Here is a 14,568-nt window from a genome sequence, read left to right on the forward strand (position 1 = left end):
ATCTATTACCGCCTTAGTCAAGCAATGTGCTGGGAGGTGAGAATGTATATTATTGCTGTCTAGGTAACAGCAGCTGCCTCCTTCCTCTGGGTGTGAGTGTATGGACGAACCATCCATACAGCCTTTCCTGGAACTGGTGGGTTTTGCAGATGGAGCCTACTGGACAAACTGGCTCAGTTAAGGAACCTGCTGTGTTTCCAAGGAGCTGAAGAATTTCTCGCGAGTTACCAGCGTTCATGCTAGCATCAGAGCTTGGCAATGGCCTCCCAATATTTAAAGTGTACCCCCCCCCCGGAAGATTAGACCAGTATTGGTCTGCCTCCTTCCCATTCACCCAAGCAGTAAGAAAACTCAAGAGCTTCAGCTCTGCCAAATCTATCTTATTGGTTTTCCCCAAGACGCAGTTCTCTAGCACAAGATGTGGGTGTGGAACTGAAATGAAGTCACCTGCACAGAACTATGGTTTTATTGTTTAGTAGGTAAGGGGAATGAACCCTACAGTATTTACATTAACAACCCTACCTGTACACTTCAACTATTTTGTTTCCAGGGAAGAGCCAGCATCACAGCAGTCGTGAAAACATTTTGTTCCTCCAAAAGGTGAAATCACCACATTTCCCCCCTCTGATCTCCCCCCTACACCCTGGCTTGCTAAAAGGGAGAAGAGCTAGGCTTCGTAGGGAAAAGTAGAGTTGCCATTCTTTCCTGGTAATGCTTCAGCACCTTCAATAGCTACCTGGCAGGCAGAAATCCAACAGTTGTAGCATTCCCTTCTTCCAGCCTGAAGATACAATAACAGAAAAGAAGTCTGTTGAATTGCTGTCTGTCGTGCAGCAATCCAAGGCACTGGTGTCCTACCAGCTAAAGGGGGCAACTGTATCTGGCTCTGGTTGAGCTCTGCTGAAAATGACCCCATTGGCTATTGCAGAGGAAGGTGGCGGATTGACAAGTCAGCTGCTTTGGAGCTAATATTGACACACTGAGTCCACAAGGACATGTGCTCAGGTTGGGACGGTGGTGGCTGCTCGTTGGCTGGGAAGTGAAGGATGTGGTGAGCTGCGCAAAGGAGCAGAGCCAAAGTCTGCAGCAAATGCAACTTCACTGCAGGTGCCGGTTCATTCAGACTCTTGACTCCTATTATATGGTTCATTTAGTGCAGGAACAGGGATGTTGCTGGGCTCCAGCTCCCACCAGCCCCAGCCAGCATGGCCAACGGTAAGGGATGAGGCAGAGTCCAGTGGCATCTGTAGAGTCGCTGGTTCCCAATCCCTCCCTAACCTCCCAGGTGGAAGATCCATGTGGCAGGCTGTGCCTTCTATATGATGCATCTTAAGATGATTAACCAGGAGTAGGGTTCTTCTCCATGCACTTCCCTAGACGTTTCCTGACTTCACATACCTTTTAACGTAACACTTCTGGTTCGAAGGACTTAGGTGGTGGTTTTCTCTCCACCCCCCCTTAACTCTCTTAATTTGTCCCAGCCCTTCCCCTAGGATGGCACAGCAGCAGGCAGATAGTTGCCAGTAAATATAAGAATACACATCAAAAAGATAACAGTAAAAAAAATAAATTAAAATGCAGACACGCCAAACACATAAATTCTACAGATGGGCAAAACTGGTTCTCTGTGGACGGCAGATTTAAGACTCAAAAAGATTTTGCAAATTGCAGTAATGGAGCAGAAGCTGAGTTTTTGCATGGTGCTTCGTCTAGGAGCTGCTGCCTCCTCAATCTCTGGTGCTTTTAAAGGTTTCATGAACACTTGGTCACAAATGGAGGGACATGCCCTTGCCACTCCAATTCTGCCCCGTCTTGGACAGAGTAATGGGGCAGAAGACAGTTTGTTCTAGAAGTTAACAGCTGCTTCGAGAGAGCTTGTGCTGAATAATTCTTTCCTCAATACTGCTTTTCAGATCTGTTCAGTTAGCGCTTTCTCCACGTGAGAAAGAGCTTGCATAGGAAGTTACGGTAGACTATTCTGTGCATGGGGGTTGCAGACTAAAACCTTAGGTTAGAGGTACTGTAGGGATTGGGGTGGGGAGCAGGTTGAAAGCTCCCCCCCCCCCAGTACAACTCCTGTGTCTTTCCTGGTCTCATGGCAAGCGAAAAAGGTAGCAGGTGAAGCTTTTCCCTCGTATGCAGCTTCGGTAATAGGAATGGCTGCACCTGCTGGCTAGCTGCTTGTCGTGTAACCTTGAAAGAGAAAATATTTGGCAAATGCTGGCAGGAAGAGATGCATCCAGCTTTTCCTGTGGGAGGGGACGGTGTTATGGAAGACATGGTATCAGTAACTGTTGGTCCTCCCTCCAAACCATAATTCAGCACCACAGAAGGTATTCCTCGACTTCTGCAGATACTTCACTGGAGTCTAGAGATCCGGGACATTGCTTGCTCTCGCTTGGAGTTAGCAATGCAAAGTCTGAGAGGGTAAGCTTCTCTTGTTGCCTCTCCTAGTCCATTTCTGAATTGGTTCTGATTGTTCCATGTGTCTAAAGTTGAGCAGCACATGCAGCTTTTGTTCTAGATGATTTGGTAGACCAGCAAGGACCAAGGGCTGCACCCAGTTCCCTGTGCTCGGAAGCCTCGGTCACCTACGGGAGGAGACAGGAAGTCCAGAGATTGCTTGATCTGCATTTAGTGCTGGAATACCCATAAGATAGCATCACACAAGGGGAATTGTGGGAGGTTCCTTGCCTGTCTGGACCACCCTTATTTCAAGTCTCCATTTAGCTTTAAATATGAGAATAAGTTGTCCCAAGTGGGGCTGGATGTCAAAGACAGCATAGACTTGCAGGTGGAAATTAGTCACCATACTATTGTTTCGGACAGAGAAGTGAGGGAGACGCCAGTTTCTCCTTTCACTTAAATGGGCTTACCGGGGACACTAGTTGGAAGCAAGACTCTCTCTGGTTAATCCGTGTATTAAAGAGGCTGGAACTGAGCCCCCTTGTCTGCTTAGCGTTGTGGGCGGCTGCTGCTAAAGTGCCAGGCTGACATTACACAGGTTCATGAGAATCGCATCCATGTTAAAACATTCCAAGAAAAGGTTAGGAATTGGGAAGGACAGAGGCCACTGAAAAAGGTCTGACGGCAATGGCCAATATTCCTAGAGGCGACAAACACAGAGGCCTTGGGGTGTGAGTTTTTGGAATCATATCCTTTGACAAGCCAGACCATAGCAATGGTCAAGTCTCAATTGACTCCTCATTGTGCAAACCTCGTCCAAGTCAGTTCAAGCGCATCTTATCTTGCACCCCGGCTAATGAGACTTAACATTGCTACGAATCTAAAGATGTAGCCCCCCCAGGGGGGCTTTCCATCTCTTTTAAATTAGAACATCCTTCAGCAGTGGTCAAATATTTTTTTTAAAAAAAACCCCACAACATCAAAATAAACAGTGCCTTCACCCCCTCTTCCCCCCCGGCCGCCCTCCCCCTCCTCCCCCAACTCCCTTATCAGAAAAATCTCTCTTGTCCCCCCCCCCCCAAGGAACGTTATAAAAAAGTACTTTCCAAAAGGACCCAGCATGAAAATCCCCATTATGAGCAGGCATCAGGCTTGGCTGAGTGTAGAAAAATGAAGGCTTCTGAGGCAGAAAGGCAGCGCACCCTGTTGGCATGAGAGCCAGGCGCTATTGAGAGACATCAAGGCAGCATCCCGGCTCCAGCCTGGCAGCACGTGGACCAGGTGCTGATTGGCTGAGAGGAGCAGGGAGGTGGGACTTTTTTTCTTTTTGTCATTGTCTACGAAAATAATTGCAGCATGGGCTGACGGCTCAGCAGGCCACACCCACGGCGCTCAGCACCTTGGTGGGCTGCCTCTTGGAGCATCCCCACGGGGCCAAGTCACTGGATTGGCAAGCTGAGCTTGGAGAGGAGTAGCTGTCGCAACCAAAAAACGGTTGAAAAGGATATTGGCCCTGGTCCAGGATGGAGCATTTCCACGGGTGCCAACAGTTGCCCATTGGTCCCACTGCGCAGTCTGGGGCACTGAGGCCGGCCCAGGGAAAGGGGCTAGATCCACAGCAGACCCAGCAAATCTGTCCAGTCCACGGCTGTAGGTAGCATCATGGCGATTCGCATCCTGCGACAATGGCTCTGGGTTTCTGTAACAATCCAACCACTCTGTTAAAACTGTAAGATCAGGAAAAGCCTTTTATTTTCCTTGAGATGAGGTGGTACTGTGCACCTGTAGGGAGTGCTAGTGTATGTCTACAGAGTCCAGGGAAAGCTATTTGAACGATCCTTTCCTTTTCAGTTCTATGGTTGATTGGCATGGCACAACCAAGATCTCGAGCTCCGAACTTTTCTATGTGCCAGATAGCCAGAGACTGTCCTGCACATTGTTTTAACGTGCTTTAGTTGCACCTTGGGAGGTGTGCTTAAGCCCATGCTACTGGGTCATAAAAAGCATGATTATGATACACACACACACACACACACACACACACACACACATACTGCTGGGCGGGGGGAATGAGGGCTATCTCATGGTTTTGTTTATACGCAATTGAGGTCTGAGAGCCTCGAAAGGAGTCAGCTTCAATGCAAAGCCTGCCTACTGTCTCCAAGTGGCACTTAGCATAGGTCTCATGCAGGTCCCTCCCGCATGGCCAAGTCTGTCACGCCCTCAGGCTTTAATTCAAAGTTACCATTTGAGGAGGAAGGATGCCATCTGCATTTGCCTCGCATGCTAAAACCTACGGTTTTCAGTGCCCCCTGGCGGCAGCCATCTTCAAGTGCACAGGCTCCTAGCTCAGCCCCATTGTCAGGTATGCAAGCACCTTCACAGGTAATGCATTTCCAGAAGCCTGGGCACGTGGTTACTGCTGAGGCTGTCCCAGCCCAATTCTGATAGATAGGAAAGAGAGAAAAATATTCCAGACACACAGCAGTTCCAGACTGGGCAACAAAGCATGAAAATCCCTGAAGACGTGGAGGTGGTTGAGTATGTGTTTGTTGTTTGTCTGTTTTCACAACGATCCAAAGTGCATCGGTTCAGGTAGGTCCGCCTCCTGGGACCTGCCGTTCCCCCCCCCCCCCAGGTGCCGGGGCGGCAGCTCTTTTTTCATTTGGCACTACATATGGTGTTGTCCGGCTCCCTGTGCCGGGCTGGGCTGAAGGAGACAACATTCCTCGCTGCGGTTTGAGAGCAATCCTGGCTCCCGGACTGGCCAAAGCACAAGGGAAACAGAGCCTGGTGCAGGCGTTGGCGTCAGATTGAGGTTTCATCGCTCCTGCTCAGTGATCAAACACAAAGCGAGACGGGGGGAGGGGGGGAAACACAAACACATGAGCATGGTCGTGAGCAGGTTTGAGCAAAGCACCCCCCCTGGGGCTCGCGTGTTAATGGAGGAAATTAAAAAACAGAAATCTGGGCGAGATTGAAGCGAGAGGGGAGAGAACGAGAGAAAGACAGAGAAGGGAGGAGAGGCTGGGTTAGTGCCAGAGAGCTGAGGAAGAAGTTAGAATAGGACAGTGTGTCCCCCCCCCACATCCACCCAGCCCCGCCCAGGGTCAGGATGGCTCCTAGCCCAACCCACTTGATCAAGTCAGGATGTGCAAGGCAGGCTTGTGCCCAGTCCCTGAGCCTCTTACAAGAACACAGGAAAAGTCATGGCATTTGAGAGTATCAGAGCCCATTGCCCAGAGGAAAGGATGCCTCATGTCAAGTGGTCCGAGCGACTATAGCCTCTGGCCTCAGCCCCGGGATGCTATCTTCTCCCAATATCCCACTGGGCAAACTGGTTCCCATGCTCCCCGCACATTCCAATAAATCTCCCCCCTCCCAGCCTACAAGGGGCAGCAAAGGGACGGCTGACACAGCCTGTTTTTTCAGGCTGCCTCAACACCTTTTCCAAATTGGGATGTGGGGCATGGGGTGGCTACTGAAGAAACAGGTACACTCCTGGCCACGTGCCAGGTCAGGATCTAGCCCGTGGGTGGAAAAGGCAAAGGAAATAGAAATAGAGATTCTGGAAATAAGGTCCAGGGGGACGGCAAGAACGTTTAGCGAAAGCTACAAAGGATCTAAGGAGCTACAAGGCAGCAGACAGGGAGACGTTTTTAGAGAGGCACAGCCTGGGGACAGGTGAGACACAGCGGAGTCGCAGCCCGGAGGATCTGATGCACCAGGCATGGTGTGGACGAGGGGGCTCCACAGAGGCGGCGGGCTCAGACGAGTGGGCTGTGGAGGGCATCGCCCCCCCAGGGAGAAGGCTCAGCCATACTCACTCGGAGCCCGAAGAGTCCTCATCCACTGTGCCAGTCTTTATGCTCATGGTGATGGGCGTAAGGCCATTGAGCTGCTCCTGCAGCGTCTGGCGGGGGCGCGGGGGCCCTCCCCCACGGCTGCCGTCGCTCCCCGAAGAGCCGTGCGATGACACCATCCCTGAGCGGCAGCTGGAGAGCTTGTTGTGGATGCGCTGGATGCTATTCTTCTCGCTGATGGGCGGCAAGCACTTCTTCTTGAGGATGCCTGAGGAGGGCACAAGGTTCTGGGGTCAAGGGAAACGTCCTCACCGGGTAGCAAGGTTACCAATATGGAACAGGGAATTGGCCAATCCTGGCTTTCTGGAGCCGGGTATGGGCAATGGGGGGGGGGGGCGGCGGAGAATCGATGTTGCGGGAGAACAGTCCCCATCATTCCTGACCATTGCCACATCAACGGGGGCTGGTGGGAGTTGGAGTTGTAGAATCACAGAATTGTAGAGATGGAAGGGATCCCGAGGGGCATCTAGTCCAACCCCCTGCAATGCAGGAAATCTCAGCATGTGGTTCTCCCTTCCAATTTGAAACCATACCAGACCCTGCTTAGCTTTGCAAATGTGCTGGCAGTTTTACTGCTGCACCATTAGCTGTCAAACAATATCTGGAGGGCCACAGGTGCTCAGCACTTCAGACACAGGATCCCCATTCTGCACCATGTAAAAAGGTGCTTCTGCCACCTGTATTTATGATGTCAGTAATGCCAAGGGGCAAGAAGCTATGCAGTGTACTGATGCCCACCCTGAGCCCCGCAAATCATATTCACCCCCATGAAATTTCACCAGGTAACTAACTGCTTTGAATCCTGTTTCTGGGCTGAGGCTTTAGGTTGCTGAATCCTGCAACTGATATGATGAATAGGACTGGGATTCCAAGACACAATTCTGCAAGGTACCACAAATGGAGGGGGTCCCTTCTAAGATTTCATGGGTGGGCAGGTGAGTGGCCGTTGTCGTCTCCCACAGTCAAACCTCCTTACCTTTCTGGGGCTGGGCTGTGGGGTGAGGCAGCGACCCCAAGATGCCATCCCTGGTCTGTGTTTCCCCATTCTCTCTGGGCATCTCCTCTGTGGGCCCCAGCCGGTCGTTCTTTCCCATGGGCTCCACACGCAGCTTCTCTGAGCCAACATGCCCATCACTCTCGCTAGCAGTGGTCACAAAGTCACCTGGCCAGTAAGGTTTCCCAGGGCCAGCGAGGTTGTCCACTGGGGGAAAGGGAGAAAAGAAACCTAGGTTTGAACACAAGGTCTGCAAATTCTGACCCCATCCCACCTGTCCACAGATAGGGGGGCTCAAATATCCCTGGAGCTTCCAGAAGCTGTGTTTTAAATCTGCTTTCCACCCCCACCCCCAATAGTTTCTATTGTTTTTATATTGTAGAGAACCCAAAGAACTTATGGTCAGCGGGCGGGCGGGTCTTTATAAATGAATAAAATTAAATAATGATAATAAGCTGTCCCCAGCATTACCCTTTGGAGTGCTGTGTGCTGGTAGCTTCTCATTGTTGGGGCACAGCAAGTTTTCCCAGCAGGGCTCCCTAGGGAATTCTTCATCCTCCTCACTGTCAGAGGAATGGGTGGAAGCGTACGAGCCACTCTGGTCATCCTCCAGGGAGAGGTCACTGTCTGAGTCAGTGTCACGCTCTGTGGCCAAGAGGAGGGGAGTGGTAAGAGAGAGTGTGTTCATCATTGTTCCTAGGTGGAGGGCGCTTTCAGTCTAAGAACCATCCCTGTTGCATCCAGTCTTCTCCCAACTGGCGCCACACACAAACACCTGGTATCCTTAACTCAAGTTGGTTTTAATCTCAAATTTGCAAGGGTCCTGATGGTGAATTGGAGCAGTCCTTACGAACCAAATCAGCTGGTTTTCAACACGTGTGGAAGCAGTTTTTTTGTGCATTCACTTCTCTACAGGCTCAGTTCACAATGACCTATATTTACCACGCTTCCATCGAAGGGATATTCTGGTGACAGCATAAACGAGTAGTTTCGAGCTGTGCGTGTATGTGGCATTCCTCTTGGCAATCACACAACTGCTTCAGCAAGTGCCCGTCTTAGCTCAGAATCTATCCCTCCCTCATACTCTCTGTCAGTTTGATTGTGTGAAATGCCTCTGATAATTATTTGGATAATTTTTTAGGAACAAAAATAAATTCTAGTGGTGTCTGTGTTTTGGGAGTCCAATCTACATGCAATGCAGGAGATCTGTAAATGGATCACCTGACTTTTTAATAAACTATTAAACAGGCACAAAATTTGATACCAGCAGAACTAGGAGAGGTGGTTTTAACCTCTCCCTCCTATGCCACCTCCCCAAGTTCTTATCAGCACCCAGGAGAAAGTATGGTGGGGGGGGGGAAATCAGGGAAACAGTGTGAGCAGAAAGGGTTTAGCATCCCCTTCCACAACACTGCTATAATCATCAAAGCATGAGCTTCTTGTGCCTGTTTTAAAAGTAAAAACAGCCGCCACCATTACTTCTACAGAAACTAAACAATATTGGACATCCAAGTTATGTGTAACTTGATGTAAAGGGTCTAAACACATGCATCTTGCATCGTCCAATGTTGTTTAGTCCAGGGACCACCAAGCACTAGAAATGAAGCTCACTGTTTTGTTCATGTTTGTCTTTGATCATGTTATCATTGCTCAAATTCTGTCCATCGCAATTTGCATTTCATTAAATTTGTTTGCTCTCAGCCCAGTATGATGATTTATGAAAACAACGCTATTGTTTTCAGTCCCCCTGAAAATGGCATGACTGCCTCTTACATAACAGATATGATTATATTCCTACGTTTTTCACTATTTACAGCACTGCGACTATTACCGATTGTCCATCATTAAGAAGCCAACTTCCCCAGTCAGTTTTAGTCTAAAAGCCTTATTGGAAACAAAACAAAACATTTAAAATCTTTGTCTATCTGTGAATGACACAGATCCTCAGCAAGATATCCACACTGTGGAAAAAAGCACTGGGACACAGCAACAATTCCAGTCATCTCCCTAACCCTCCCTTCCCCTTCATCTTGAAAATCTCCTGTGACATCAAGAACTGTATCGCAGCACATCCCATAGTTTTAAAGGCTATTTTTGAATACAGATTCATACGGTTCTGCAGTTTTGCTTAGAATTTGCCCAGTTCTCTTCTCCTTACCGTTGTTCTGATCCTTAGCTTCCAGGAAAAGTGAACTGGGATCTGGAGGCCCAATGTGCAACTGGCTGTTGTTCAAGCCAGATTCCTCCCTGTAAGGATAATGCAGGAGAGATTATAGCTGCTCGGAGCTCCTGTAATGCAGAGGGGCAAACCTTATGCCAGGCAGGAAAGTGGCTATAAATTCTCTGTACACCATGTTCCTGTGAGTGTTGAGCATATTCACCTTGAGGGCAAGAAAGACTTGCATCATCAACATTATAAAAAAAGCAAAAGACCCTCAAGGCAAGCCTTTGCTCATGTCAGTGACAAGTGGTTCAGAAAAGGAGTTCTCAAGTGGCTGTCCCTTATTCTGACTTCAGCAATGCAGAAGGAACACTATTTGTTCTCTTCTTCCCTGAGTGATCAACATCAAGAAACATCCTCAAACTAAAATCCTTAATACAGCAGTGGCTTTAAAAGAGAGACAGAGAGGCAAGCCTCAAAAGAGCAAGGAAGAGGCAAGCCTCAGCGGAAACTCTCCTTCAGGTCGTAAGAATTCAGTTTAGTGAGTAGTTCTGGTAAGGTAACGTCTCGCAAACTGTTGCTCTGTAATGGTAACGGGCATACCCCCTACCCCCTCTGCCCACTATTAATTCTTCCCACCCTGTTTTCACATGTCCATTGTGCAATGAAGGGAGAGGGCCCTGGAACTGGAATTACCTGAGCACAAAAGGGATGTAGCTGTGCTGACTCTTGCCGGAGCGGACAGTGCTGTGCAAGGAACCAGTGGAGTCTCCAAAGGGCGTGTGGTACAGCTGACCATCAACATAGGTGTTGTTGCAGTTATAAGCCTGGTGAGAGAACACTGTGATCAGAGTAGAGGAAACCCTAAGAGCAGCAGAGAGGCAGGAACTGCCTCCCCTTGTATATATATCTCCTTTCTTCTCGGCAAATGCATTCCAGAGCTGGGAGTCTTCCCCCCCCCCCACCTGTGCCGCCCCTATCATTAGGCAGAGTGAGGTGGCCACTGCAGGCAGCTGAAAGGTCAGCACATTGTTGCTTTTGAATAGTATGCTCGCTGCCAGGGAAGGGGAGGGGCCCATGTGAGGGGTGCCAGCTCTTAAAAGGATCAGCCCTTAAAACTGTGAAGACAGGGATGAAAGGGAATAGGTAATGCCTGGTGAAAACCTCAGAACTCTGTGGACTGCAGGTTGTGTACAATTCCCAGTGGCAGTGCCGTATATCACTCCTGCTCCTTCTACATGGCTAGCAATAGCAGAATAAATCTGGCAAAGCAAGCAAATACCTTCACATTTGCTTAGTTGCATTGATTCATGTAGGTTGCCAAATCCAGCTTCTTTTCTTGGCATAGAATTGGAATCTGATTCGTTTTGTCTTTTAATAACAGAGCACACAACTAGCATGGCTGCATTTGGCTGGTATGATAAACCGTGGTTTGATCACGATAGGAATAATGAGCCTAGTGCCCTCCCACCCCCCAGGCCTATGCATTCTGCTCTCTCCTCCTTTAGTACAGCCACAATGAGGAACGCCAAAGTTTTTACTTCTGTAGTTTGTGGCTTCTTCCAAACCCAACAAACCGGCTATTTTAACTTTGGTTTGTTTAAAACAAATCAGCCACAAACCATGAACTAATATTAGTCAAAATTTGGGGTTAGACAATGATTAATTCTAACTGTAAATGAAAGCTTCAAATCTGCTCCTTGTGGATGTACTAGAGGAGAAGAGGGGATACGTGTGTAAGCCTGAGGTTTGCCTAGGATTCCTCCCATCAAGCTAAACCATAGCTTATTATGATGTCCGAATGCATGCTATAGAACACCGCCTGGTCATACATACTGATTTTCACTGTTCCTTGGTTCATTTGCTACTGGGTTGCCACCTCCTCAAACACTCACCGCTGTCAAGGTAGATTTGGTGGTGAATGTGGGGTCTGTGCCGTGCTTCTTGCCACAACTAGATCTGAGAGCCTTCCTCACTTCTTTGCACAAGAGGACACAGAGGATGAAGATTAAGGGCCCCTGTGGAAGAAACCAAACAGATCACAAGTCTTGACTGTCTTATCCTGGAATATCCCAGGCTGCATTCAGGCAGACATCAACAGCATCAAGGGGAAGCCCGTCACTTATAACCACCTTCCATCCCAAATGGCATCGCTGTTCTCTTCCCACCTGTTTCTTCTGACTCACAAAAGCAAAGAGTAACACTTTCCTTCAAAAACATGCTCAAAAGCATGATATCCAAAGTTCACACTGGACTCCACAAAATCAAGTCAGGGTTTCATTAGGCCAATATGGATGAATCAATACAGATGTAAACAATTTCTATACGGATAATTATTGCTGTTTTTCTTAAATAGCACCTAATTTATATAATTCATGTGTTAGCTTGGAGGGGGAAATGTGGAATATTATTTTTTTCTACTTGAAGCAAAGCTAGAGATCAATCCTTTGGGGGAAAGATCATATTCCAAATTAGCATCTTCCTCAAGACTTAACCACAACAGAAGTGATTTGCAAACTCAGTGTGTGCATGGAATCTAGTAACACCACTGGACTGACATGACTGATCTTGGGAGATTTCCCACCAACTCCCCCCCCCCCGAGCCTCTGCCTTGTGCCCACCATACCTGGAGGCAGTTGAAGCCAGCAAAGAGGTAGTGGAAAAGTATGGCGTCGCTGTTGACAGACAGCAGGGCCAGCAGCCAGGTGACGCTGATCAGCAGCAGGGAGATGAAGCCTGAGCGCAGGCCGGAGCTGCAATGAAGAAGGAGCACAGTCAGTGGGGTCTCTCCCACACAGCCTCCATGGGACTATGTCCACGGGCACATGCCATCCCTGGTCCCCAGCAACATGCTCTTCACATGGACCCCATGTGCCAAAAGCTGTGGGGCACTCTTGGCTTTGCCATATCAGTTCTAGGCTTTATGGGGAGGGATTGTGTAGTGCTCTCAAGAATGCTGGAAGTATCAAGGGTGTGACAGTGGGTGGCCGTCAACAAGGGGGGAAACGACTTGGCCTGAGTTCGGTAGGAAGTGAAAGGGCGGCACAAAGTGCTGTACACAGAAAACAGCAGAGGATGAGGAAGGAGGAATGGGATTTTGCAGCTGGGAGAAAGCAGTGTGGCGAAGGCAGCAGTGAGGAGAAAGCACATGGCAGCAGAAGCAGCAGAGATGACCAAGCAATGGAATCAAGTGGCAAGGCAGTGCAGGAGACACACAGGAAGATGGTGATGTGCCTTTACTGTAGTGGAGCAAGAGCAATGCTAAGACTCACACTGTCCCCTTCTTCTCAAAACCCTGTTGCTGAGCAGCACAAGTGGCCTTGGTGGCCAGGATGTAGAGGAAGACACTCATCTGTGAGGAGAGAGGGGGGGGAAAGGTTAGCACGAGCTCTCTTTCCAGCCAATCCAAGGTCCTCCCTCAAACCCAGACTATTCCCATGCCATTAGAGTCAGGATCAGCCCCATTTCTTAAGAATGCTCCGGGCTTCCCCGTTTTGCAAAGATTAGCTCTCTCCCTGTATGATGGTGCTGGGGGTGGGGAGGGGTGAACCTGGAGGCCCCTGCCACAACCGGGAGGGGGGGAGCTGTGATTGAGGAAGGTGCTTGTTTCCAGTTCCACTGCTGCAGGTGATGCAATGGGATGTTTTTCTTCCCCAAGCATCACCCAGACATCTCCAATGGGGAAAGAGGATTATAGAACTAGACAGCCTCTCTACCCATGGCTGGGGCAAAACTAAGCACAGAATGGAGGATCTGGGTCCCACCTCCTCCAGCTCCTCTTTTTCCTCTATTTACAGGAGGGGTGGGGAACGGTATGTGGCTGGCAAGCCAGACACTGACAGGTGATCATCGTCCACCTGTCAGTCACCTGCTGTTACCAAGCTAGACAGCAAAGGAAGTGCCCTTCCCAAACAGAGTTTGAAGCAGGTACTGCTGGTCAGCTGACTGGAGGTGCCTGCAAAACATAGCTTTGGGCAGGGATCAGCTCCAGTGTGGAACTCCAGCTGGGAGCCCCTGAGTGGAACCAATCCCAGTGGGGGCTTGCATTCAATTCCACATTTACAAGTCACCAAATACAAGCTGGTCAAGGAGCAACCAGGAGAACACTCAAAACCATTCCTGTGCAGCCAGGTCTATAAGTGCCCCCACATTTGACACCACATCTGACATCAGGTGTGGGGCATGGGGTGGGAGTGGCTTGGGGAAAGTGGGTCAATTTACAACCCTCCCTAATTAGCCTAATTAGGGTCCACAGGTTCTGCAACGGTGATTTAGTGCTTTCCCCAGGGCATCAAAATGGTCCCGTACTTGCCCCCATAAGGTCAGGCAACTCCTCTTTGATGGTATATTTACATTTGCTTTTCCCTCCACCAGCCCCTTGTATCTCTACTCACCGCAACAGCAAAAACAATGGGTCCAGCGAAGCTCCAAATCAGTGTATCATAGATGGAGAGCCAGCAGAAGTCTGGGTTCCCATAGCCTTCAGGGTCCAGGCCCACAGCAAGTCCTAAGCAAGGATGCCATGCAGAACCATCAGCAGAGTAAGAGGAAGCATCTAATCACAGTCAGATAAGTAGCTCACAGCCAAAACAGCAAGAACTAGAACTGAAATGCACCAATACAGCTAGGCCTGCAGCCAGTCCATCTCAGCCCTATCCTTGTTTTAGGCCAGGCTTCTCTGACTATGGTCTGGCCTCAGGTGCTCACTGCAGAGCCACTTGTCCCCACCTCCTGCTTTCCAAACTAAGGCTTCACAAAGGGATGCTGAGGCCTCGGAGTGGTCAGGATGGCCCTGAGCTAGGAGATGTTGTGTTTGGTTTGGGCCCCACCTGTGATGAATGCTGGCACGCCCCATCCGACCATGTAGTAGAAGCGCATGGGGCCATAGTTGATATCGCGCACCTCGCTCAGCATGCGGTAGATGTGCAGCGCTTCCAGCAGCGCCCAGGCAAAGGTGCACATGTACAAGAAGTGCAGCAGGATGGCAATGACCGTGCAGGCAAACTGGCAAGGAAAGAGAGAAGGGAAAGCGGTTAGGAGGCACATTAGCAATGGGCTCCCCACCCACGGCAGAGATCACATTGGAGCCTCCACCTATGGCGGTGACTGGAATCATGGCTCTGGCCTGTTGAGCTGAGCTTCTT

The 14,568-nt window shown here is 49.5% G+C and overlaps 1 protein-coding gene across 3 annotated transcripts in view; it reads right to left on the bottom strand.

The window, feature by feature from the left end:
• Positions 1-450: 450 nt before the first annotated feature.
• CELSR2 (cadherin EGF LAG seven-pass G-type receptor 2) overlaps positions 451-14,568 on the bottom strand; it is a 116,069-nt gene continuing 101,951 nt past the window's right edge. Inside the window, exons 25-35 of one of the 3 annotated variants that reach the window (XM_033152497.1) lie at positions 14,254-14,428; positions 13,819-13,931; positions 12,697-12,776; positions 12,051-12,177; positions 11,320-11,442; positions 10,121-10,251; positions 9,422-9,510; positions 7,735-7,908; positions 7,246-7,470; positions 6,234-6,477; positions 451-2,591 (exon numbers count right to left, since the gene is read on the bottom strand). In XM_033152497.1, coding sequence (XP_033008388.1) covers positions 2,588-2,591; positions 6,234-6,477; positions 7,246-7,470; positions 7,735-7,908; positions 9,422-9,510; positions 10,121-10,251; positions 11,320-11,442; positions 12,051-12,177; positions 12,697-12,776; positions 13,819-13,931; positions 14,254-14,428 — 1,485 coding nt within the window. In that variant the 3' untranslated portion in view covers positions 451-2,587. Of the gene's footprint in view, positions 2,592-4,499; positions 5,374-6,233; positions 6,478-7,245; positions 7,471-7,734; positions 7,909-9,421; positions 9,511-10,120; positions 10,252-11,319; positions 11,443-12,050; positions 12,178-12,696; positions 12,777-13,818; positions 13,932-14,253; positions 14,429-14,568 lie in introns of those variants that run through there. The other 2 variants (XM_033152494.1, XM_033152495.1) reach the window with 2 other exon arrangements.

The sequence above is a fragment of the Lacerta agilis genome, chromosome 6, assembly GCF_009819535.1.
Source record: "Lacerta agilis isolate rLacAgi1 chromosome 6, rLacAgi1.pri, whole genome shotgun sequence".
Lineage (NCBI taxonomy): Eukaryota > Metazoa > Chordata > Lepidosauria > Squamata > Lacertidae > Lacerta > Lacerta agilis.